Source organism: Mobula birostris, chromosome 1 (assembly GCF_030028105.1).
Source record: "Mobula birostris isolate sMobBir1 chromosome 1, sMobBir1.hap1, whole genome shotgun sequence".
NCBI classification, from domain to species: Eukaryota; Metazoa; Chordata; class Chondrichthyes; order Myliobatiformes; family Myliobatidae; genus Mobula; species Mobula birostris.
The window spans coordinates 238,942,000-238,967,710 of NC_092370.1; the positions used below are offsets into that span (position 1 = coordinate 238,942,000).

At 40.8% G+C, this 25,711-nt stretch overlaps 1 protein-coding gene across 5 annotated transcripts in view; it reads right to left on the reverse strand.

Moving 5' to 3' along the window:
• The window catches only part of ccnk (cyclin K), a 45,191-nt gene that overhangs the window by 10,366 nt on the left and 9,114 nt on the right, over nucleotides 1–25,711 (reverse strand). For 2 of the 5 annotated variants that reach the window (XM_072274257.1, XM_072274267.1), the window contains exons 3-10: nucleotides 20,952–21,033; nucleotides 10,762–10,893; nucleotides 8,243–8,348; nucleotides 5,538–5,616; nucleotides 5,214–5,383; nucleotides 3,591–3,769; nucleotides 3,018–3,051; nucleotides 1,332–1,403 (exon numbers count right to left, since the gene is read on the reverse strand). In XM_072274257.1, coding sequence (XP_072130358.1) covers nucleotides 1,332–1,403; nucleotides 3,018–3,051; nucleotides 3,591–3,769; nucleotides 5,214–5,383; nucleotides 5,538–5,616; nucleotides 8,243–8,348; nucleotides 10,762–10,893; nucleotides 20,952–21,033 — 854 coding nt within the window. The remainder of the gene's footprint in view (nucleotides 1–1,331; nucleotides 1,404–3,017; nucleotides 3,052–3,590; nucleotides 3,770–5,213; nucleotides 5,384–5,537; nucleotides 5,617–8,242; nucleotides 8,349–10,761; nucleotides 10,894–20,951; nucleotides 21,034–25,711) is intronic. The other 3 variants (XM_072274276.1, XM_072274295.1, XM_072274286.1) reach the window with 3 other exon arrangements.

Consider the following 25,711-nt stretch of genomic DNA (forward strand, 5'->3'; position numbering starts at 1 on the left):
TCTTACTTTTTAAATATTGTTCCAGCAACCCTTTGACTGCATTCTAGATTTCAACCACACTCGAGTGGAAGAAAATTCTTTCCATTATATCTTATTTATACCCCTCAATGTGGTATAACTCAGGTAAGCCAACCCCTCAGCCTTCTCAACCAAGAAAAAACAACCCATCTTATCCAGTCTCTCTTTACAGGTGAAATACTCTCTATCAGGCAAGAGCCCATTGAATCCCCTCTGCAGCTTCTCGAGAGCAGTTGCACCTTGCTCATCGTGTGTGGACCTCAACTGTGCAGAGCACTCTCGCTGTGGTTCAACTAATATTTTATATCATTGTATCGCAATGCCGCTGCTTTTATATTCTACATCCCAGTCAAAGGCTGAAACTTCCCAAATGCCTTCTTAATCACCTACCAACCCCTGCTACCTTGGGATCCAGAGGGATCTCTGAACTTCTTCGGCACTCCCTTGACTCTTCAATGTGAATGCCCTTGCTCTATTGGTCCATTACCATAAGATATAGGAGCAGAATTAGGCCATTTGGCCAATCAGGTCTACACTGCCATTTCTTCAATGGCTGATCCATTTCCTTCTCAACCCTAATCTTCTGCCTTCTCCCCATATCCCTTCATGTCCTGACTAATCAAGAATCTATTAACCTCTACCTTAAATACACCCAATGACTTGACCTCCACAGCTGCCTGTGGCAACAAATTGCACAGATTCACCATTCCTTGGCTAAAGAAATTCCTCCTCATCCACATTCTAAACGGACTTTGTTCTGAAACCTCACACATATCAAGGTTAAATTCCATCTGCCAATGCTCTTCTCATATTGTCAGCTTATTAATGTTGTCCTGCAGCCCAAGACTACTTCCTCATTATAATATCAAGTTTTGTAATCTGCAAATGTACTCATCATACTTATGATGTTCATATCCAAATTAAATGTGTAAAACACAGAAAGGGTCCCAGTATGAATCAGTGATAGCCTTTCCTTCACCAAAATAACCCTCAACCACTGCCCGCTGCCACCAATCTCAAATCCAATTTGCCAGACACTACAGGCTCTGACATTATGAAAATTTCCCACTTGGGATCTTGTCAAAGGTGATACTCTCATCCATGTAGACTACATTACTGCATTGTTCTGATCAATACAGATATTATTTCTTCAAAATTTTTCAGTCAAATTGTTCACACAGTATCCCAGCTTAATATAAACATGCTGATCACCTTTGGTTAATCAGTCCCTTTCCAAGAGGAATCCTGTTCCTCAATTTTTCCCACCAGTAGCTTCCCTATCAATAACATTAGACTCGCTGGCCTGTAATTACCTGGCTTTTCCCTGCTGCCCTTCTTGAATAAAGGTACAACATTTGCTGTCCTCCAGTCATCTGGCACTTCACCTGTAGTTAGTGAAGATATAAAAATCTGTCAGAGCCCCAGCAATCTCTCCCTCGCCTTCTATAGTAGGTTGGGAACATCTAATCTATACACTACCCTCCATTTACTGCTACCCCTCCCCAGATTCTACCATATGCTTTCCTTCAGTGAGTTGTATAGGTAGATATTGCTCCTGTGACCCCCAATGGGCTGATCCCTTGCCTTGTTACCTGCTTTATCATTATATACTTACAAGATGCTTTTGGAATTTCCTTAATCTTGCCCATCAGTGACATCTGCTGCCCCCTCTACTCTCCTATGAAAGCACTCTTACAACCTTTAAACTCTTGTTGGGCCTCCTGGGTTTTTAGTTATTTTGCCATATTTCCTTTCTTTTCCCTCTTTCCAACCAACCCTTGATACTCCTTCACATCTACGGTTCTCTGGACTTAACTTTACCTTTCATCCATTCTGCAATTGCCCATTGACTGCAATTTCTGACCACCTTCATTAATCTATTCTGAGAAACTTTATAAAAAAGACCTTTGAAAATCTTCCTAATTTACATCTACTGCATTGACAGAGACACTGTTGACTCTTGATACCTCTTCAAAAGTTGGTCAAGAAAGAGTTCTGCCTATGAGAACCATGCTGACTAATTATTACATTATCTATCATTATTCCTTTCTACATATTCTATTCACTCCTTTAAGAGGGATTCCATAATGTTTAGTGGAAGCTTTATTGACAGGATGGATCTGTGCAGCAGAAATCCACAGAGGTAAGAAAGCTCCATGCATTCCATATGACATATTGAATCACATCGAAATGCAGGGGCCATGATTATAAAATAGGCAGTGTGGCTGACAGGAAGGTATGAATCGATTGGTTAATAATATATAGTAAATGTGAGGAGAGCATGTATAGAGAATCAGGGAATGTTAGAAATTGTGACAAAAGATGCTTAAAATGTGTGTGATGGGTAGTTAAGGTAGCTCCTTGTGTTTTAGACAGTAAAGGCACAAAATACAAAAACAGAAGTGCCATACCAGAAATGCATAAAATACTAACCACACTCAGATGGATTAATAAATCAGATCTGGTTATCATATCACATGAAGGATTTGATAACACCAGAGGGTGCTGGTGTTGCCAGTGCCAAGGAATTAGTTATGAGAGGCCGACTACACCAAGGTAATTTCCATTGGAATAAGGACACTGAGAGACATTTTAATTGAGTTGTACAAAATAATGAGCCACTCAGACAGGATGTAAATTACAGGCCTATTTTCCCTTAGCAGAGCCATCAATATTTAGGGAATAGTATTGAGGAAAGTCTTTCATACACAAGTGGTGTGGGTATGGAATGTGCTACCCAAAAGGATAGTGTGGAAAAAACCAAACACATTGAAAGTGTACTTGGATGAGCTACTGAAGTACAATCAAGGCTACAGACTGAGAGCAAAGGAGTTGGAAAATCTAAATACTCCTAATTTTGGTTGTCATGAACATAAAAGAACATTTTTTTTTAAGTCTCTCATTTCTTTTATTGAGCTTATGTCTCACATAAAAATAACATCCTGGATGATAAATGAATGTGTGACTACGAAGATAATTATAATCCAAAAGTACAATACCTATTGTCTTGCCATCTTCCTTTGGAGAAGCAACCTAACAGAGGAAGAGAACAAACAAAAATTCTTAGATTCAACATACCACTGAATTGCCTGTCAAATAATAGAAACAGTACAATCACCTTCTAGGTAAAAACAGAAGAATTAAGACACAAGTTATACTTGGTTAGTGGCTATATTTCATTAGGAGTCTGAGGGGATTTGGTATGTCTCCAAAGACACTTGTAAATTTCTACAGATGTACTGTGGAGAGCATCCTAACCGGCTACATCACCATCTGGTATGGCAGGGTGGGACACTGCACAGGAGTGAAATAAGCTGCAGTAAGTCGTGAACTCAGTCAGCTCCATCATAGCCACTAGCACACCCACCTCAGCATCCTGGACATCTTCAAGAAGCAATGCCTCAGAAAGGCTGCATCCATTATCCAGGACATGCTACAATGAGGGAGGAGGTACAGGAGCCTGAAGGCACATACTCAACGATTCAGGAACAGCATCCTCCCCTCTACCATCAGATTTCTGAATGGACATTGAACTGAAAGTAGTGACTCCACATTTACAGCATTTCACTCACCGCAGCTCGTTTGATCTGTCGAGGTGGTGTCGACTGAGGCGAAAGTTTCTTGGTCTGCTGCACCTGTACTGGTGGTAGTGGTTGCTCCAAACTCGGGATTGCTGCTAACTGGTGCTGGGGGGCCTGGGGCATCTGCTGTTGACCCTGGGAATAGAGGTCCAGTATCTGATGGCAAATATCTGCACAAGACCAAAAGCCAGACATCATTTGCTGTAACTTGATTAAAACAGCAGGCAGGTCTGAAATACATCAGTCAATAACGTAGCTGGTGTAAGCAAACCAAGTCCTAACTTAGGAAATCAGGCACTGCATGTTTAACAAAATATTAAGATCTAGTCCTGGTACCCAATATATTTTTTTTAAATCCTGAGAGAAACATTATTTAAAATCTAGCTTGTACTACAACAGGTTTAGAAAAGGATAAAACAGCTCCAAGACAGTCTTAAGCAACTGCAGGGTTGGTGGAATGGCAGTAAAATTAACTACTCTTTAGAAACCTGCTGAGAAAACACTCCAGGTATTCAATCAAATATGGAAAAAAATGTATGGTGAGCCTGATGCAGTTTGCACCAATCCAAGGAGATTTTCTCTTCTATGAAAATGACCATTAATGATCTATTATTAAAAGGGTTCCCAACCTGGGGTCCACTGACCCCTTGGTTAATGGTAAAGGGCCATGGCATAAAAAAGGTTGGGAACCTCCACTCTAGTATATTCCAATAGATGTTCTTTCTCTAGCCCACTGATAATCATTGCAGGGATCCCAGCCAAAACTTATACTGTCCTCGCTTCATCAATCACACATGCATTTTCCAGTAGTTTGTCATTTGCCAACAGTGCCTCCATTTTACTGGTTAGAAGGCACCCTGGCCAAGGAAGTTGCAGGGTTATAAAAGACACAATAATCATTATCACCACTTTTTTCCTCAACAGAAAGGCTGAAGGCAATGTATCAGTGCTAACAGGGCAATTACAGAGCATTTCTTGGTAGCAAAGTTAGATAGAGGCCCAGTATCTGATTCAATCAAATGAATTAACTTGGAACTATACACATATTTTACAACAAATTCCATTTTGTTTAATGTTTAGCAAAACTGAAGATATGACTAAACTCAGTTGGTTAATCCCATGGACTCCAATTCTTCCACAAAGGGCTAGTTAGTCACTTATTAAAAAAAATAGCAAAAGTTTGTTTCCAAGAATTAATGCTATCTCAATAACTAAACTATCAAGGAACATTAGGAATTCACATTTTTATCTTAGTTTTTATTGATTTAGTTAGTTAATTTATGGTGTCCTTATTTTTTGCTACAACAAAATATTTAGAAAAATAACTACTTGTGCTCTAGAATAACACAAGATCTACTTTGAACTTTATTGGTTAAATTACACATAGGTTAAAATACATCTTAGCTTAGACACATGCTTACTTTAAAAAAATGATACCATTTTCTTAGTGCTTTTAGACTAAATAAAAACATAAAAATCTTTGGAGAGCTACTGGGACAGCATCTGGAGTGGAACTAAAGGGATTGTCTTTGTGCAAAAATTAGCTGAGACACAATGGGCTGCAAGACCTCCTTCCACATGATAACTTTGTGATCTTGTGACTGTAAACTGTACCTTCCAGTAATTCAACAGGCACATCCTGTACAAACTGCTCCCACCATCGCCTGTAAATTGGCTTGGCCGACCACTCCTGGATCTCAAATTTACACAGCCTGCCAGCTAGGTACATCACAGCCACTGCAATAATCTCAGGCTCCCACTGAAGACATAGCATAGTGCACAAACTGAAAGAAAAAAATTAACACACTGTTAAAGGAGCTATTGCAAAGCAGCATATGAAAAACAAATCCAAAACCAACATAATGAATTTATCCTATTAATGTATGATCAGCCTTTCATGGCTATGTTAAGAACAGTACACTTCAAAAGATTGCTTACCTGTCATTTACAAAGGTCCAGGCCATTTGCACCAGCTTTTGCAGTTTGTTTTTATCACCTGCAGAAAGAGAAAATTGGACTAACATTATGTGTAACCTCTAAGCTCAAAACCTATGAATCAAGAAGAAAGTAAGTTAGATTTAAGCTTAGAGTTTAGCTACTGCAAAATAAATTAGTACTTTAGTGCAACCATCCCTGTTACTACCACACCAACTTTGAAAAACATACATCTCAGGAAGTTCTTCCCCTTTACAAGTCATTAATTTACATTAAGTTTCACTTTATCTAGGCTTCTGAACATGGCCCTTGATTGATCTGAAGTGTCCATATCCATGACTCAGTACTCATGTAGCCCCCAGGCATATCCATAAGTTTCAAATCTTTATTCTTATTAACCAAGTTTGTAGTGTCATGACCATAAGGCAAAGTGGTAGAATTAAGTCATTTGGCACCTTTAAAGTCTTTTCCATCATTTCATCGTGGCTGATCTATTATCCCCTCAATCCCATTCTCCAGCTTTCTCCCCGTAACCTTTGACATTGACACCCTCAGTAATCAAGAACCTATATACCCTATGACTTGGCCACCAGATATCTGTTGCAATGAAATCCACAGATTTATCACCCTCTGCCTCAAGAAATTCTTCATTTTCATTCTTAATGGATGTCCTACTATCCTAAAACTGTGCCCTCTGGTCCTAGACTTCCCCACTATAGGAAATAACCTCTCCATATCCACTCTATTAAGGCTTTTCAATACTTGACAAATTTCAATGAGATTGCCCCTGATTCTTCTCAACCTGAATGAGTATAGGCACAGCCATCAAACACTCCTCAAATGTTAATATTTTAATTCCCAGGATCATTCTCATGAACCTCTCCAATACCAGCAGCAAATCCTTTCTGAGATAAGGGGCACAAAACTGCTCACAATACTCCAAATGCAATCTAACCAATGCCTTAGAAAGGCTCAGCATTACACCATCTTCCTCGGGCACCATTATCTTCAATGCCAGAAAATTCAAATAGAGCAAATGAGTAAACAATACCACAAAAAAGCAGAATGGAACTCCAACCCCTTTCGTCATACTGTGGCTTCCAAAGCAAGATTGTTAGAACTCTGTGGTCACATGTGGCTCTGAGACTCTAAACTGGACACTTCCTTCATATAACTCAAACAGGTTACATACGATTGTTAAGACTGTGCATAACATTTATTTTACATAATGTACTGTAGCAGTTCATGTTTCAAGTCCAGATCCCGCAAATGCCCCCAAAACATTGCACACATGTAAATGCACCACATTGGTTTAATATCAAAGCCAGGAATACACGTGTGTAATACAGAAAACTGCTTTTGTATCCTTGGTATGTGATTCATACCTTTCAAGTAGGAGAAGCTGTTCTGACCATCTGTTTAATCAAATTCTAAGAATTTTATATGTTTCAATTAATTTTGATGTGAATAACTGGTGTCACAGCCAAACAAAACTATGCATTTGGTGAACAAAAACAAATGTGAACGCCCTGTGAAATATACCCCAGCAAGAATCAAACCTTAAGAGGAGGTACTGTGAAAACAGGGACAAGCTATTTTAAATGAAAGTGCAATCAAATATCTGCAGGACAACCAACTCCATGTTGGATGGATGAAACCAAACAGGAGACGAATGTAGTTTCTAATTGCCATGTACCAAATACAAATCTCATAAATTCATAATTTCAGAATAGGGGGTGATCTTACAGAAATATATTCCGCAGGGGCATGGCAGGATAGATTGAGATATTTTCTTTTTGGAGAGTGTCAAATAAAGGAATATGCATACAATAAAAGGGGCAAACGTTTAAAACTGAAGTGTGTAGGAATTTCTTCATGCAGAAGTTGGTGAACTTGTAACACAGAAGGTTGTGGAAAGTTTTTCCATCCAGAGGTAGCCATCATAAAGCCAACAGAGATCCATCAGTATCCTCGCAGTTTAAACCCACCACTATCTACTCCAGCCTTATGACAGAAGCCCATCTATCCCAGCATTGCAGCATCACACTAAGTCCATAAAATGTGAACTTGGGATCAAATCCGAACTACTTTGATTTCTGTGCCTCGACATCATATTGGTGAGTGCATTTACAAGACATTGACAGCTGCTAGGTCAATAAAAGGATGTGACCTCATCCATCAGGAATTAAGAGTTTAGCCTCCCATATTACTAACACATATTCAGATATTGAGTAGTAACCAAGGAAGCCATTGTTTTCAGAGTGAACATCTCACAGATCACACAGAACAGGCTGGTCTTCAGCATCACCATGCGCAAATCAAACAAACCCATACAATGAAAAGTCAGCACATTGATTTCAAGACTACAATCTCATTATAAGGATCCAGATGGTCAATTTATTTCTCAAACGTTGTGGTTTACCACATTATAAACTTTAAGCACATAATAACCTTGTAACCATATGGTAAAAATTGAGCTCTCAAGTGAATTTTGCATCTCTTTATTTTTAATTGCTATTAATGCTTAACATCAAAAGCCTTTTCTCAGTCCTTATTTTTGGTATACGTATTTGAAACATGTAACCACCTGAGTTGTTTTGCTTGAAATATGTGCTCACGTTGCTAAGCCATGCAGTGTTAAAGCAGCAAACAGAAGTGAAAGAAAATTAAGACTGCACATTCTCAGCATAAACATGCAATTCCAGTACCTTTTAGTTGCTTAGCATACTTAAGCAAGAATTGATAGGGATGTTCGACCTGCAAGTCAAATTTAATTGTCTGTAGTAGTATTCTCTCCAGAACCATGACTTCCTCCTAATTCAAAAACAAGGAAAATATTTTTAAAAACATGTGCAAAGAGGACAGTAAGCTCAAACTTCCATCTGGCTCAGATAACCCAATTTTTCGAAACCAAATGTAGTGTAATAACAATTAAAATCATTTACCTGAAATAGTATCACTATTTTTTGTATATCACTGATGTTCTGCGACCCAACTAAACATTTCAGTATCAAAGTTTAGATTAGATTCAGTGGAAAATACTGCTCAGTTGTCTAGAAGCTCTTTTAGAGCAAACTCTCAGATTAAATTGCTCCAACTTAGGACCCAATTACTGGACAAAGAAAATAATTATCGTCTTGCTGGTGCACATGCAGCTGAACCAACACAGAGATAAAGGAAAGTTACATTAATTAACTGGCATATTGAAGCTTGTTTTATTAGTGCTACTGCTTTGCCTTTCTCTGGCCCATGACCACTTAAAGTGAAGAAGCATTCCAGATGGAACACAAGGATCTCAAGAACAAGAACCCTCAGAGAGCAAAAGAGTGGACAACTTCGCAAACTACCCACCCAACTGATCCCACATCATCTGCCCCACAAATGGGGGAGTATGTAGTTCTCAGAACTCACAAAACTGGAGTGGAAGCAAGTCATTCACAACCCCAAGGGTCTGCCCAAGAAGAGTACAAGTGATTGCAGAACAGTGCAACTACCAAGACCTAAATCACATAGATATGATGTATCAAGGATTTTAAAGATGACTTTTATGATAATGGTTTCCTCCTCCTAATTCTTTCTATCTATTAAGCCTTCCTACTCTTGATACATAGAAAATGAGAGAGCAGCAGTTTACAGATCAGACTAAAACAGCATTGGGGCTCTGTACTGAATTTTATGTACAACATCACTACAGGTTCATGTAAATACTACAAGTATGGTGATGAAATGCTTTGAGAGATTGGCCTCAGCAAGAACCTGGACACACTGCAATTTGATTACAGACAAAATAGGTCTACGTGGACACAATCTCCATGGCTCTTCGTGCAGCCTTAGGTCACCTGGACAATACAAACACCTATGTCAGGATACTGTTTATTGGTTATAGGTTAGCGTTTAAACACCATCATTCCTACAGCGCTTATCGAAAAGCAACAGGACCTGGGCCTCTGTAATTGGATCTTCGACTTCCTAACCAGAAAAGCATTAACGCCTCCTCCTCAATGACAATCAACACTGGCACACCTCAGGGATGTAGCTTAGCCCAATACTCTACTTTCTCTATTTCCATGACTTTGTGGCTAGGCACAGCTCAAAAGCCATCTCTAAATTTGCTGATGATACAATCATTGTCGGCAGAATCTCAGATGGAGACGGGGAGGTGTACAGGAGAGAGATATACCATCCAGCTGAGTGGTGTCGCAGCAACAACCTTGCCCTCAACGTCAGTAAGACCAAAGAGCTGATTGTGCACTTCAGAAAGGGTAAGACAAAGGAATCAATCCTCATAGGTGGATCACAGGTGGAGAGAGTGAGCAGTTTCAAGTTCCTGGGTGTAAATATCTGAGGATCTCAACTGGTCCCAACATATCGAAGCAGCTACAAAGAGAGTAAGACAATGGCTATATTTCATTAGGAGCTCGAGGACATTTCATTTGTCACCTGAAACACCTGAAAACTTCTACGGATGTACTGTGGACAGCATTTTGACAGGCTGCATCACTGTCTGGTATTGCATAGGATCCAAAGAAGCTACAGAAAGTTGCAAAATTAGTCAGTTCCATCATGGTTACTAGCCTCCATAGTATCCAAGACATCTTCAAGGAGCGGTGCCTCAGAAAGGTGGCGTCCATTATTAAGGGCCCCCATCACCCAGAATAAGCCTTTTTCCCATTGGTACCGTCAGGAAGGAGGTACAGAAGCTTAAGGGTACACACTCAGTGATTCAGGAACAGCTTCTTCTCCTCTGCCATCCGATTTCTGAATGGACACTGAACCCATGAACACTATCTCACATTTAAAAAAAATGTTATTTCTGTTTTCACAACATTTTTAATTTAACTATTTAATTTGCACATATACTTGGTGTAATTGTTTTTTTCCTATATTTATCATGTATTGCAATGTACTGCTGCAGCTAAGTTAAAAAGTTTCACTTCAAATGCTGATGATATTAAACCTATTCAGAACTAAAGAAACTGGTCTATTGCTGAAAACAAAAATAAAGTTTACATTCTTCAAACTAGGAAACCATATTAATCAATCAAAACCAAGGCAATATTTTTCCCCAGCTCTTAACACACGTAGGGGAGGACAGAGGAAAAATAACATGTAACACAATGCAATACCACCACAGAAAGGTAACACAAAAGATTTTTGTGATGAGAAGATCTTTTTGTTCACAGGGGAATGCAGATGTCCTTAAAATACAATAAAAATTAATACCAACCTTGGGGTCATCTCCAAATTGGGAAAACTGCACATCATTCAGCAAGCTTCGAGCAGTTTTTATGATATCTTTACACTTTTTAGGAGTTTCTTCTACTTTTCCAGCCAGAAAGAGGCAACAGCCTCCTGTGACCTACATTAATGAAAAGACGTTAGGAATATACTGGTATACCACATCTGCTGTGCTGAGCAAAAACCTCTGATACCAACACTATAATAACTTGTAAATAATTTCAATGACATGACGTCATATCAACAGGAGCCAGCCATGTGTATGTGATGAAAACACTACACCACCCTTTGAGAGAGCTCTTTTAAAATTCAAACCAGAGACTTTGAATACCATGTGTTTCCTTATTTTTTTTGGCATGTTATTGCTTTTGCTGAATGAGTAGCTGCTTATGAATGTTGCTCTACATCAGCCCTCTAAAAACTAGAGAAATGAATAGAGGATTTCCTCCTCATGGCATAGTGCTTAGTCTATCTGGTGTCATTACTTAGAATTTGCTTTTATCATTCAGTTCAACGGGAAAACTCACTTGCAAACTACAAAATCTGATAATGTGGACAATATTTCAACCACCATGTTTTGTGCTAATAAAGAAAGAGCTTGGCAGTATTAGAAGAACAAATTTAAACTGCTGAGATCCAAATATAGTATAATTATATTTGCATAAGGGACAAGATACTCCAGAGCAGTCATCAGAAATTCAAACTAAGATTTGTTTTAAAATACACAAACAACATTGTCCTAATATTTATCCTAATCTCAGCATCAAATCATTACAGTATATCAACTAGGCAGGTTGTAAACTATGAAGTGGAAATTCAACTTGAAAGTTGATTTTATAGTTTAAAACAGTGTTTAATATGGGATGTCACATCTGTTCTTTGTTAAAGCATTTTTCATCACAAGAATCATAGAATTATGATATATTGAGGAAGGCCACTAGACCAGCGGTCCCCAACCACCATGCTGCAGATCGGTACTGGGCCGCAAAGCATGCGCTACCGGGCCATGAGGAAACGACATGATTTGGCGATATGAGTCAGCTGCACCTTTCCTCATTCCTTGTCATGGCCACTGTTGAGCCATTACGCATGCGAGGTCATTATCCGCGCGTCATCCATGTCAGCGCGGGAAGGAGATCAACTCCTCGAGCTTGCAAATGATGGCGGGCTGAAAAGTATGTTTGACATAACATCTCTGCTGGCATTCTGGATCAAAGTCAAGGCTGAATATCCTAAGATAGCCACAAAAGCACCAAAAACGTTGCTTCCAACATATTTCTGCGAAGCGGAGTTTTTTGCAATGAATGCAACGAAAACTAAATTGTGGAATAGACTGGACATAAGGAACCCCCTTTGAGTATCGCTGTCTCCCATCACCCCCCGATAGGACCGTCTTGTTGCAGGGAAACAAGCCCAGGGCTCCCACTGATTCAGTGATATAGGTGTGTTGCAATGATTTTATATGTTCATACGGGGAAAATATGCGGTGTGTTTAATATCCAAACGTTACTTAAAATGTTATGATGTTACAGCACAGAAACAGGCCATCTCTGCCCTTCTAGTCCGTGCCGAACGCTATTCTCACCTAGTCCCACCGACTTGCTCTCAGTCCATAACCCTCCATTCCTTTCCTGTCCATATACCTGTCCAATTTTTCTTTAAATGATAATATCGAACCTGTTTCTGCCACTTCTACTGGAAGTTCGTTCAACACTTACTTCAAGCTCCCCTGTCCTCCCCTGAGGAAAAAAAAAAATAATCGGCAGATGCACGCGTACGCTGGTTACGCATGCGCACTGGTGCCTGCGCAAGGCTTCATGGTCATTGTAGTCTTTCTCCGGGTAAACACAACGTATTTGACTGCTACTCTTGTCCGTTGGCAACCCTATCTCCCCAACCGCACCCACCCCCCCCCCCGGTCCGCAAGAATATTGTCAATATTAAACCGGTCCGCAGTGCAAAAAAGGTTGGGGACCCCTGCACTAGACCTATCCAGTACATTCTAGGTCATAGTAGAACAATCCCATTTCCCTGCTCCTTTCCCAAGTACACGTGCAAGTTCAGGTGCCTATTCAAATCCCTTTTGAAGGTACTGGTTCTTGCCACACTCCTACAGGTAGTGAATTCTAAATCAAAACGACTCACACCACCTCACATCCTGCATAAAATTATAAAATGTGTCCAGAGGACCTTGGATCATCTGCTACACTCTACCTTTCCCCTATCAAAACCAGTAATAAATTTCATCTCAAACTTTGCTCCAAGGTGGACGCCAATCAACTCTATTATAGGAGCTTTTTAAATATTTTTTAATCTACATCCTCTTCTGGCTAATGGAAAAAGGATGCAAAACTCTAAAGGTGGTGTACTCAGTATTATAAAGGTCCACATAACTTTGCTGTTTTTGTACTTTTTACCTCATTTTATGAATTTAAAGATCACACTTTACTAATTGAGCAACATGTCACTCAACATGCTTAACTAATGATTTATGCCATTTAGACTCAGGCCCTTTGTTACTGCACACCCTGAAGAATTCTGTCAGCAGTCAATATAATCTCTTATTCATTTGGCCAAAATGTATCACTTGTCATATCTTTGCATGTATTTCATTTGCCCACTTGTCTACTCCAAGGCTATTAACTATCCCCACTGTTTAATCACACTTTAAAGCTGCAACAGGAGTCTCATGAAGCAAAAGTACATAAAACAAACAGCTAGATGCAAACCCAGGTTAGTCTGAACCTAATCTGGCTTCGTCTACACTCTACAGGGTACAGTACAGGAGTAGGAGGGGGAATAATATCTTCCATTGTAATAACAAAAGAAACAAAAACAGACAGTACTTTCAAAAAGCAACACAATTCACAGTAAACTTGTATAGTTCTCCTCACCATACTAAATACCATGCAGACAACATGTAAACATAGAAGATCAAGCCAAGAAAAGATTAAAGGTCTACTTGGTTTGTGATTTGATACACTATTAGTTTGATAAGAATGTGGGATTTTTGAAGATGGTTGATTTGACCCTGCAGATTTAAGCCACTTGTTTATGCAATCCCCATACAAGCTTCTTATTTCTATAAAAAAACAATATTCTACCTGAATAATTGTCTATATGGACTTCAGTAAGGCCTTTTACAAGGTTCCACATGGAAGGTTCAATCGTTAGGCATTAATATCGAAGTAGTAAAATGGATTCAGCAGTGGTTGGATGGGAGATGCCAGAGAGTAGTGGTGGATAAGTGTGTGTAAGATTGGAGGACGGTGTGTAGCGGTGTGCCTCAGGGATCTGTACTGGGTCCAATGTTATTTGTCATATATATTAATGATCTGGATGATGGGGTGGTAAATTGGATTAATAAATATGCAGATTATACTAAAATAGATGGCGTTGTGGATGATGAGGTAGGTTTTCAAAACTTGCAAAGAGATTTAGGCCAGTTAGAAGAGTGGGCTGAAAGATGGCAGACGGAGTTTAATGCTGAAAAATGTGAGGTGCTACATTTTGGTAGGACTAATCAAAATAGGACATGCATGGTAAATGGCATTGAAGAATGCTGTAGAACAGAGGGATCTAGGAATAATGGTGCATAGTTCCCTGAAGGTGGAATCTCATGTGGATAGGGTAGCGAAGAAGGCTTTTGGTATGCTGGCCTTTATTAATCAGAGCATTGAGAACAGGAGTTGGGATGTAATATTAAAATTGTACAAGGCATTGGTAAGGCCAAATTTGGAGTATTGTGTATAGTTCTGGTCACCCAATTATAGGAAAGATGTCAATAAAATTGAGAGAGTACAGAGGAGGTTTACTGAAATGTTGCCTGGGTTTCATCTCCTAAGTTACAGAGAAAGGTTGAACAAGTTAGGTCTTTATTCTGTGGAGCGTAGAAGGTTGAGGGGGGACTTGATAGAGGTGTTTAAAATTATGAGGGGGATTGACAGAGTTGACGTGGATAGGCTTTTTCCATTGAGAGTGGGGAAGATTTAAACAAGAGGACATGAGTTGAGAGTTAAAGGACAAAAGTTTAGGGGTAACATGAGGAGAACTTCTTTAATCAGAGAGTGGTAGCTGTGTGGAACAAGCTTCCAGCAGAAGTGGTTGAGGCAGGTTTGATGTTGTCGTTTAAAGTTAAATTGGATAGACATATGGACAGAAAAGGAATGGAGGGTTATGGGCCGAGTGCAGGTCGGTGGGACTAGGTGAGAGTAAGAGTTTGGCATGGACGAGAAAGGCTAAGATGGCCTGTTTCCGTGCTGTAATTGTTATATGGTTAATCAACACTATTGTTTTTGACTACAGAATCAGAAGTTTTTTTTGAAATCTAAGAGGATTAGATGAATCTCAACGCGCACTTTTCTAGATACTGTATAATATCTGCATGGCACCACAATACCTGTTCTTTCAATCATAGAAAACATAGAAAAACCATAGCACAATACAGGGCTTTCAGTCCACAAAACTGTGCCGAACATGTCCTCACCTTTGTTTCAAGAGCCTAATGGCTGAGGGGTAATAACTGTTCCTGATGTGAGTCCCGAAGCTCCTTCCTGATGACAGCAGTGAGAACAGAGCATGACCGGGGTGGTGGAGTCCCTGTTGGTGAATACTGCTTTCCTCAACGGTGTTTCGTGGCGGGCAGGGCTTTGCCCGTGAGGACTGGGCTGTAGCCATTACTTTTTGTTAGATTTCTGTTCAAGGGCATTGGTGTTTCCATACCAGGCCTTTATGAAGCCAGTCTATATACTCTTCACTACACATCCATAGAAATTTGTCAAAATTTTAGATGTCATGCCAAATCTCCACAGACTCCTAAAGAAGCAGAGGCGCTGCTGTGCTTTCTTCGTAATTGCACTTATGGGCTGGGCTCATGACAGATTTTCAAAAGTAATTTATATTCTCCTGTATCCAGGTCTTTTTGAACACAATCACCAACGGCTTTCAATCTCTAACCACTGAGGAATAACACCTTCTCATTGATAATCAACACAGGCGTTTCAAGGATGCTTGCTTAGCTCACTACTCTACTCTTTACAGTCATGACTGTGTGGTTAGACGCAGCTATAAATTCGCTGATGACACAAACGTTGCTGGCAGAATCTCAGATGGTGACGAAGAGATGTAAAGGGATCAGGTAGGTCAGCTTGTTGATTGATGTCTCAACAACAACTTTGTATCCAATGTCAGTAAGACCAAGGAATCGATTGTGGACTTTATGAAGGGGAAGTCAGGAGAACACACATCTTAATCGAAAGGTCAGCAGCTTCAGGTTCCCAGGTGTTAATATCTCAGAGGACCAAATATATCAATGCACTCACAAAGGAGGCAGGCCAATGGCTATACTTAATTAGAAGATATGGTATGTCATCAAATCCTCAAGCAAATTTGGACAGATACACCAATTTTGATAGAGAGCATTCTTTCTGGTATGGATGCTCCAACGTGCAGGATTGAAAAAAGCTGCAGATGGTTGTAGACTCCAACATGGGTTTCAGTCTCCTGACCGATGAGGATATCTCCAAAAGGCAGTGCCTCAAGAAGGAAGCCTCCATCATTAAGGACCCTCACCATCAGAGAGGTGGTACAGGAGCCTGAAGACACACTCTCAACTTTTAGGAACAGCTTCCTCCCCTCTACAGTAAGATTCTAAACACCTTATTATTTTGCTCTCTTTACATGACATTTAGTTTATATTTATTTTTATATTTCTTATTATAACCTATACTAATTCTTATACATTGTACTGCTGTCACAAAACAACAAATTTCATGACATGTGAGTGGAGAAAAAGCATTTCAGGATGTATATTGTATACATTTCTCTGACATTAAATTGGACCTTTGAACCTTTAATAAACCAGACTTTCATATGGGTCTCTATTGAGGACAGAGTGGGAAGGGGCAGAGAGAGGGAAATCATGCTTGGGAGAAGGAAGAGCGGATAGAGAGAGAAGCACCTGTGAGACATTCTGTAATGATCAATAAACTAATGGTTCGGAATCAAATGAACTTGCCTAGTGTCCCAGGGATGGGTGTGTCTGCACCTATGCCACCCACTGTCCCTGGCACTCCTTCTCTGCCACTTGTCCCAATCCCTCCTGAGGCACTTCACCCTCAGCTTTCCCAACATCCTTTGCTCCCACCAATTTACAAACTCACTGTCCACTTCACGTTGACAAATTCAGTACTGTGGAAGAGTCTTAGGCATCCTAGCTATAGATACATGCCCAAAACTTTTGCACAGTACTGTTATGTCAGTGATAATAAACCTGATTCAAATTTCAGAAATACTCTGCTTTGTCAAAGTGCATGACCTCACATTTTCCACATTGTGCTTCAACTGCCATGTCTTCATCGATTCACTCTACCCAACTTTGAAGCCTCAGCATAACTAACACTATCACCGAGTTTTTTATTTAGATTAGGATTTATTTATCGCGTGTACGTGGAAGCATACAGTGAAATGCACTGTTTATGTGAACAAGCAACAGAGTTAAGAATGCGCTAGGGGCAGCCCGCAAGTGTCACCAAACATTTCTGGGCTAACATAGGAAAAAGGAAAGGTACGTCGCATCTGGAGTTTCTCTGGTTAGCTGATGATTTCCCTCCATACCTCTCTGACGTAGCGGGGAAACGCGTACGAGGCAAGTTACAGCAGTAGTTGGCCATTGCCTTCTGCTGGGTGAGTTTCCAAAGAGATCACCAGCTCATAACCCAGCACGGATGGAAAGTATGCAGGGGAGCCAGTCGGATTTGAACTCGGGACCTTTCGTCCTGCAGTCCAGCACTGATGCCACTACGCCACCAGCATGTCCACAATGCTCAGAAGAACAACACAGAACACAAACTGAATACCATAAGCAACAGGAAAACAAGCCCCTTTCTTCTCTCCCAATCACCCACATACAAGTACAAACATCCAACTCCAGGACAGGACTCTTGACTTCCAACTGACTCTTGGGCTCCAGTCTTCAGTATTGACACCTGGAGTAACTGATGATGGGACCCAAAACTCACACGGACATTTGATCCCTCGTCTCATCGTCCTGGAACAGCTCAACATCCATGGACGTCCTTCGTTGCCTGTGCACGTCACTGGCTTTCAAGCGCAGAGTGGATGCCTAGGCTCTGGCCTGACCTCTAACTCATCCATATCCGTCCCCAAACCCCAACAAGACGTTTAACTCCCCAAAACCATCGCTACGGACGTTAAAACAAATCTGAGCCATGATTTCAATAGAGATTGCAGCTCGGCACCATCTTGACCAGAAATCAGTAGCAAGTCTGCATTTATTACATTTAATTCCTTCATCCAAATCTCTGACACAAATTATGAAAACTCCATCACACTACCCCCCACCCAATGATAATCCTCCTGCTTTCTATTCTTTAATTCTTAATCAAAACTAGTGTACTATCACCAATATTATGCAGGCTAATTATGTTTCACTTTGCTATTACTAAAACCCTTCAAAAGTCGAAACACACCATATCATTTGTCCTTATCACAAAGTTCTGACAGATTTGCTAAGCACAAAATCCATTTCATAAATCCAGGTTGAATGGGGCTACTCCTATTATATTTTAAAAGTCCTGTTATAACCTCCTTAAAAATAGATTACAGCATTTTCTCTGCCATTGAAGTCTGACAAGCAGGTCTATTATTCCCCTGTTCTCCTCTCTCACTTTTCTTAAAAACTTAAAAACTTCTGCTATTATATTTTCACAATTCAAGAGCACCAGCTCTTACTGATTTAGTATAGGGGTTCCCAACCTTTTTTATGCCACAGACAAAAACCACTAAGCAAAGGGTCCATGGATTTAGAGATACAGCATAGTAATAGGCCTTGTATGTGCCGCCCAATTACAGTTATGTGGCCAACTAATCTACTAGCCCGTCTGTATATCTTTGGAATGGGGAAAGAAACAGGAACACCCAGACAACACCCATGCAGTTTGGAGAACATGCAAACTCCTCACAGACAGCAGTGGGAATTGAACCCCAGTCGCTGGCATGTAAAAATGTTGTACTATTATGAAACTGTGCCACCTCATTTTAAAGAAAGAGTGAAAGGAGGAGGTCTACTGTTGATGCATTTCATGTAAGCCAGAAAGAACAATTTCTGGCACACACTGCCACCGATAATCTGCTTTCATTCAGTGTTAGATTTCAGATTCAGATTAATTTATTGTTATAAACACTAGGATGTAATGAATTTGTTGGTTCACATGAAGCCTGGAGCATGTGGCTCATCCAGATGGAGGCATTCCCTAACAGAGGGTGAAGTTCCTTGCTAAGCCACCACAAAACTATCCAATGTGGCGCAGAATTAGCTGTTTGGCAGGATTCTATTATCAATGGAATAGTTATGATGCAAACATTAGCAATATTAGCATCCTTAGTTTCCTATTACTCAAACATACTATGCATTTAAAGGCGACAAAAGCAATTTGTCAATTTGTTGAAATCCATGTGACAGAAAATCAGTTAGTCTAAATCATCTGAGGCTGAAGTACACAGATGTTTCCAACGAGTGGACGAGGCTGCGGGATCGGACGGCACCCCAGGTCGGGTACTCGGGATGTGCACGGCACAACTGGCAGATGTGTTTACAGACATTTTTAATCCCTCCCTCTCCCAGTGTAGGGTACCCTCCTTCAAAACACCCACCATTGTTCCTGTACCTAAGAAGACCAAGGTAACATGTCTGAACTTCTGCCGCCCTGTTAAACTCACCTCAATAATAAGCAAATGCTTTGAGAGGCTGGTCAAGGACTACATCTGCAGCATGCCATCACCCACACTGGACCCCCTACATTTCACCTACCAACACAATTGATCAACAGATGACGCAATAGCCACAGCTCTACACACCATCTTTACACATCTGGAGAAGGATGCTTGTGTGAGAATGCTGTTCTTGGACTACAGTTCAGCATTCAACACCATAATTCCCTCTGGCTTGACAAGAAGCTCAGAGACCTTGGTCTTCACTCTGCCTTGTGCAGCTGGATCCCGGACTTCCTGTCAGATCGCTGGCAGGTGGTAAGAGTGGACTCCCTCACCTCTGCCCCTCTGACTCTCAATACAGGTGCCCCTCATGGCTGTGTGCTAAGCTCCCTCTTTTATTCTCTGTATACCCATGACGGTGTCAGCACCTACAGCTCCAATCTGCTAATTAAATTTGCTGACAATACTACATTGATTGGCCTTATATCAAATAATAACGAGGCAGTCCACAGAGAGGAAGTCATCACCCTACACAGTGGTGTCAAGAGAACAGCCTCTCCCTCAATGTCGTAAAAACAAAGGAGCTGGTTGTGGACTACAGGAGGAATGGAGACAGTCTAACACCTACTAATATCAATGGATCTGGGGTTGAGAGGGTGAACAGCTTTAAGTTCCACGGCATACACATCAGTGAGAATCTCACTTGGTCTGTACGTACCAGCTGTATGGTGAAAAAGGCACAGCAGCACCTCTTTCACCTCAGATGATTGAAGTAGGCTGGCATGATCCCCAAATCCTAAGGACTTTCTACAGGGGCACATTTGAGAGCATTCTGACTGGCTGAATCACTGCCCGGTATGGAAACTGTACCTCTCTTAATCACAGGACTCTGCAGAGTGGTGCAGACAGTTCAGGGCATCTGTAAATATGAACATCCCACTATTCAGGATACTTACAGAGACAGGTGCATAAAAAAGTCATGAAGGATCATTGGGGACTCGAGTCACCTCAACCACAAACTGTTCCAGCTGCTACCATCCAGGAAACTGTTACCGCAGCATTAAAGCTAGGACCAACAGGCTCCAGGACAGCTTCTTTCACCAGGCCATCAGATTCATTAATTCACACTGATACAATTGTATTTCTATGTTATATTGACTGTCCTGTTGTACATACTATTTATTACAAATTACTATAGATTGCACATTTAGACAGAGGCGTAACGTAGAGATTTTTACTCATGTGTGTGAAGGATGTAAGAAATAAAGTCAATTCAATCCAATTCAGGGGTCCACAGATCCCTTGCTTAATGGTATTGGTCCACGGCATACAAAAAGGGTTAGGAACCCCTGGTATAAATAAAATACACCAGAACAGTATACTGATACTTCAATCACAACGTTGAAAGCTGTTTAACTTTATACAGCAGGTCTGTTCAGTACTTACATATCTGGGAAATTGTTTGAAGGAATGAAACATGTAAAAACGATGAAAGTAGATGATTCCAGTAGCCAGTGTGTCATAATGTCTTACAGCTTCGGTTAAGGAAAAACATTCAGTAATGGTTTCCAACAAAATTGTAGTCAAAGCTTAAGTTGGATAACACTCACCTCCAGCCTAAGTACTTCTTCATATTAGGAAGATCTCATTTGATTCCTAGACTATGCTTTTTAGCAATTTAGTCGAGATTTCATTGCAATTGGTGTGCTGTTCAGAATTCCTAACTCTTCCAAGAGCGCCATTTTAAACTGAGTACACTGTCGGCATGGCAATGTGACACAGTGTAGTAAAGCTGTAATTAGCCACTGTTGGACCATTCAGATGGTTCAGTAGCAGAAACACGAGAGGATGTTTGCCACATTCTCCTTCATTTCATCGGGGCTCTGGTTCCTAAGCACCCTTTCAACCTATGTGGCTCACTGGAAAATTTATAATACCGTGCACCATCTAAAAGAATTTAAATGTATTGCAGTATTAGTAGGAATAAGATCCAATTGCCTGGAAAATCTGCTGGGCCAGCACTACAGTCCCAAGCATGCTAGAATGTCAGAGCTTTACTGTACATCCTAATTAGTAGTCTTTGCCTTTATCTCTAGGTAGAAACGCATTTTCATGGACTAAATTATCTGGAATATTAATTTGCAAAAAGAAAATACATGCAACATGCTTATTTATTTGCTCTATCCAAATATCCAATCAGAATCCCAAATAATGGAACCTAACCACTTATTATTATAGATGAGAACTATCAACAGGTTAAGCACTTCTAAATCTTCAAGAAATTCATACAAATTCCTCTCGTCCATAAAGATTTTGAAACTCTTTATGACACCAGTTCAGAATCAGTCAAAAATTTACGTACTTCAAAATGGGTTAACCTAAAACTATGATGTGAAATCAAGAACAAATGTATACTTTAAAAATGGCATGTGGGCTTGGAGAACTAACATCCACCAGCTTTGTTGGTAAAGATTAAAGCAGTCTTTGCTGAGACACGTTGAATCTATCTAGCTCAGCACACCTGGGACCTGGCTAGTGCAGGACCACAGAAACTGACAGTAATGCCCCTAATCATCTTCCTCTGAGCAGGAGAACTGCTCTTTTTAAGTATAAAGCAACAGTTGTAGAATCTGGAAGCTAGAGGGTTCAGAGAATTGTCCATAACCCAGGCTTCCCGTAAGTCATTTACTGTCAGCTGAGACCAAAAAAGTTGCACGGGTAGGTTAAATAGTTACTGAATAGTAGAGATCTTAATTATTTTTAGACCTTCGTTAGTATTAGCTAATTAGTATACATCTATGTTACAGATTCAAAATTTACTGGTGCACAGAATGCTGAACTAGAAAGTTTCAAACTGTAGTTAAATCCATTGGATGATACAAACAGAAAATGCTAAAGATATGCTATACACGAGTTGTGAAGATGGAAGCAGAGTTAACATTTCAGGTACAACACCATGCACTTTGAGATTAATTTTCTTGGTCTTGAGTCAAACATACGAATGTTGCTTGAATTCCAGATTGAATTGAAGAATTCTTCTGTTAACCCACTGAATTCAAAATTGAACTTTAAGAATTAAAATCAGATGAAAGCAAAAAGAAGTGATACAATATCTCAAAGTACAGCTCAAAATACACAGCTATCCCATACTTTGTGAACATTGAGCCAAAAACAACAGTGACGCAGGAGTTTCAGCTGAAAACAGGAAGGGTGGAAGAAAGGCAAGTAAGTACACTTTTTGAAGTTAAGTAAAATGTTATCCTTGGTAAAAAGTGTGCATATACATGCAAAATGCTGGATGAACTCAGATCAGGCAATATTTATGGAAAGGAATAAACAGTCGATGTTTCAGACTGAGACCCTTCATTAGGACTGGAAAGGAAGATTGAAGATGCTCGAATAAGAAGGTAGGGGAGGAGATGGATTACAAGCGCGAAGGTGATAGGTGAAGCCAGCCTGGTGGGGGAAAAGGAAAGAAATAAGAATCTGGAAGTTGATAGGTACGAAAGGTAAAGGACTGGAGGAGGAGGAATCTGGTAAGAGAGGAGAGTAGACCATAGGAGAAAGGGAAGGAGGAGGGGGACCAGGGGGAGGTGATAGGCAGGGTGAGGTGAAGAGTTAAGAGGAGGGCCAGAGTGAGGGAGGAGAAAAATTACCAGAAGTTGGAGAAATTGATGTTTATGCCATCTGGCTGGAGGCTACCCAGATGGAATATGAAGTATTGCTCCTTCAAACTGAGAGCAGTAGTAGAGGAGGCCATGGACCGACATGTCGAAATGGGAATTGGAATTGAAATGTTCGCCCATGGGAAAGTGTGTTTTTTGCAGATGAAGAAAGGTGCTTGACAAATGGACCAAGTGATTTTAAAGACAGGATGAAAGTTGGAGGTAAAGTTAATGAAATCCATTTCTGACTCCTCTCTCCCCTTTCTATATATCTCTGAGGATATAACTGTCTATCAACATCTTTTATAAACCTACTGATTCTCACGACGATCTTGACTAAAACTCTTCCCACTCTGCCTCCTCTAAGAAAGCTATTGCCTTTCTCAGTTCCTTCCTCTCTGCTGGCCCTGTTTCTTTTCAGGACATCAGAGATGTCCTCCTCCTTCAACGGATGTGGTTTCCCTTCCACCACCATTGACGCTACCTTGACCCGTATCTCCAACAGGATATTTCCTGGACAGCCACGCTCACTCTATCTTCTCACTGCTTTAACAGGGATAGAGTTCCACACATGCAAGATATCTTGCTCCATAACTTACGTCATTTTCAAAGGAACCCTACCAAACACATCTTTACCTCCCTCACACTCACAAAGATTCAGCCCCCCCCACCACGTGGAGATACCCAAAGGCCCCGTTTGCTAACCCCCCACTCTCTGCTTTCTGCAGGTTCACTCCCTCTGATTTCCTTGTCCATTCATCCTCCCTCACTAATCTCCCTCATGGCACTTATTCCAGCAAGCAGCAGTAGTGCTACATCTAATGGCACCAACAACAATTTATCTAACTTCTGGTAATATTTTCCCCCTCTTTTGCACTATCCCACTCTGGCCTGCTCTAACCTCTTCTCCTTACCTATCACCTCTCCCTGGTGCCCCTTCTCCTCTTCTTTCTCCCATAACCCACTCTCCTTTCCTAACAGATTCTTTCTTCTCAAGCCCTTTACCTTTTCCACCTTTCACCTCCCAGCTTTTTACTCCATTCCCCCAACCAACTGACCACTTATCACATTTTGGCTTGTACATATTCCCTCTTCCTTTCCAATCCTGACGAAGAGTCTCAGCTGGAAATGTTGACTGTTTATTCCTTTTTTTCTTAAAAAAAAGGATGCTGCCTGACCAGTCAGTTCAGCTCCTCCACACTCTCCATCAGCAAAGGTGTACCACAAGGTAGTATGCCTAGATCTCTGCTCTATTCGCTTTACTTTTGTACTGTGTGGCTAAGCACAGCTCCAATGCCATATTTCAGCTTGCTGACAACAGTACTGTCATAGGCAGTGACAAATCAGCATATGGGAGGGAGATTGAAAATCTGGCCGAGTGGTAGAAACATAGAAAATAGGTGCAGGAGTAGGCCATTCGGCACTTTGAGCCTGCACCGCCATTCAGTATGGTCATGGCTGATCATCCAACTCAGAACCCTGTACCTACCTTCTCTCCATACCCCCTGATCCCTTTAGCCACAAGGGCCATATCTAACTCCCTCTTAAATATAGCCAATGAACTGGCCTCAACTGTTTCCTACGGCAGAGAATTCCACAGATTCACCACTCTCTGTGTGAAGAAGTTTTTCCTCATCTCGGTCTTAAAAGGCTTCCCCTTTATCCTCAAACTGTGACCCCTCATTCTGGACTTCCCCAACATCAGGAACAATCTTCCTGCATCTAGCCTGTCCAATCTCTTTAGGATTTTATACGTTTCAATAAGATCCCCCCTCAATCTTCTAAATTGCAACGAGTATAAGCCTAGTCGATCCAGTCTTTCATTATATGAAAGTCCTGCCATCCCAGGAATCAATTTGGTGAACCTTCTTTGTACTCCCTCTATGGCAAGGATGTCTTTCCTCAAATTAGGGGACCAAAACTGCACACAATACTCCAGGTGTGGTCTCACCAAGGCCTTGTACAACTGCAGTAGTAGCTCCCTGCTCCTGTACTCGAATCCTCTTGTTATGAATGCCAGCATACCATTTGCCTTTTTCACCACCTGCTGTACCTGCATGCCCACTTTCAATGACTGGTGTATAATGACACCCAGGTCTCGTAGCACCTCCCCTTTTCCTAATTGGCCACCATTCAGATAATAATCTGTTTTCCTGTTTTTGCCACCAAAGTGGATAACCTCATGTTTATCCACATTAAATTGCATCTGCCATGAATTTGCCCACTCACCTAACCTATTCAAGTCACCCTGCATCCTCTTAGCATCCTCCTCACAGCTAACACTGCCACCCAGCTTCGTGTCATCCGCAAACTTGGAGATGCTGCATTTAATTCCCTCATCTAAGTCATTAATATATATTGTAAACAACTGGGGTCCCAGCACTGAGCCTTGCGGTACCCCACTAGTCACTGCCTGCCATTCTGAAAAGGTCCCGTTTATTCTCACTCTTTGCTTCCTGTCTGCCAACCAATTCTCTATCCACATCAATACCTTACCCCCAATACCGTGTGCTTTAAGCTTGCACACTAATCTCCTGTGTG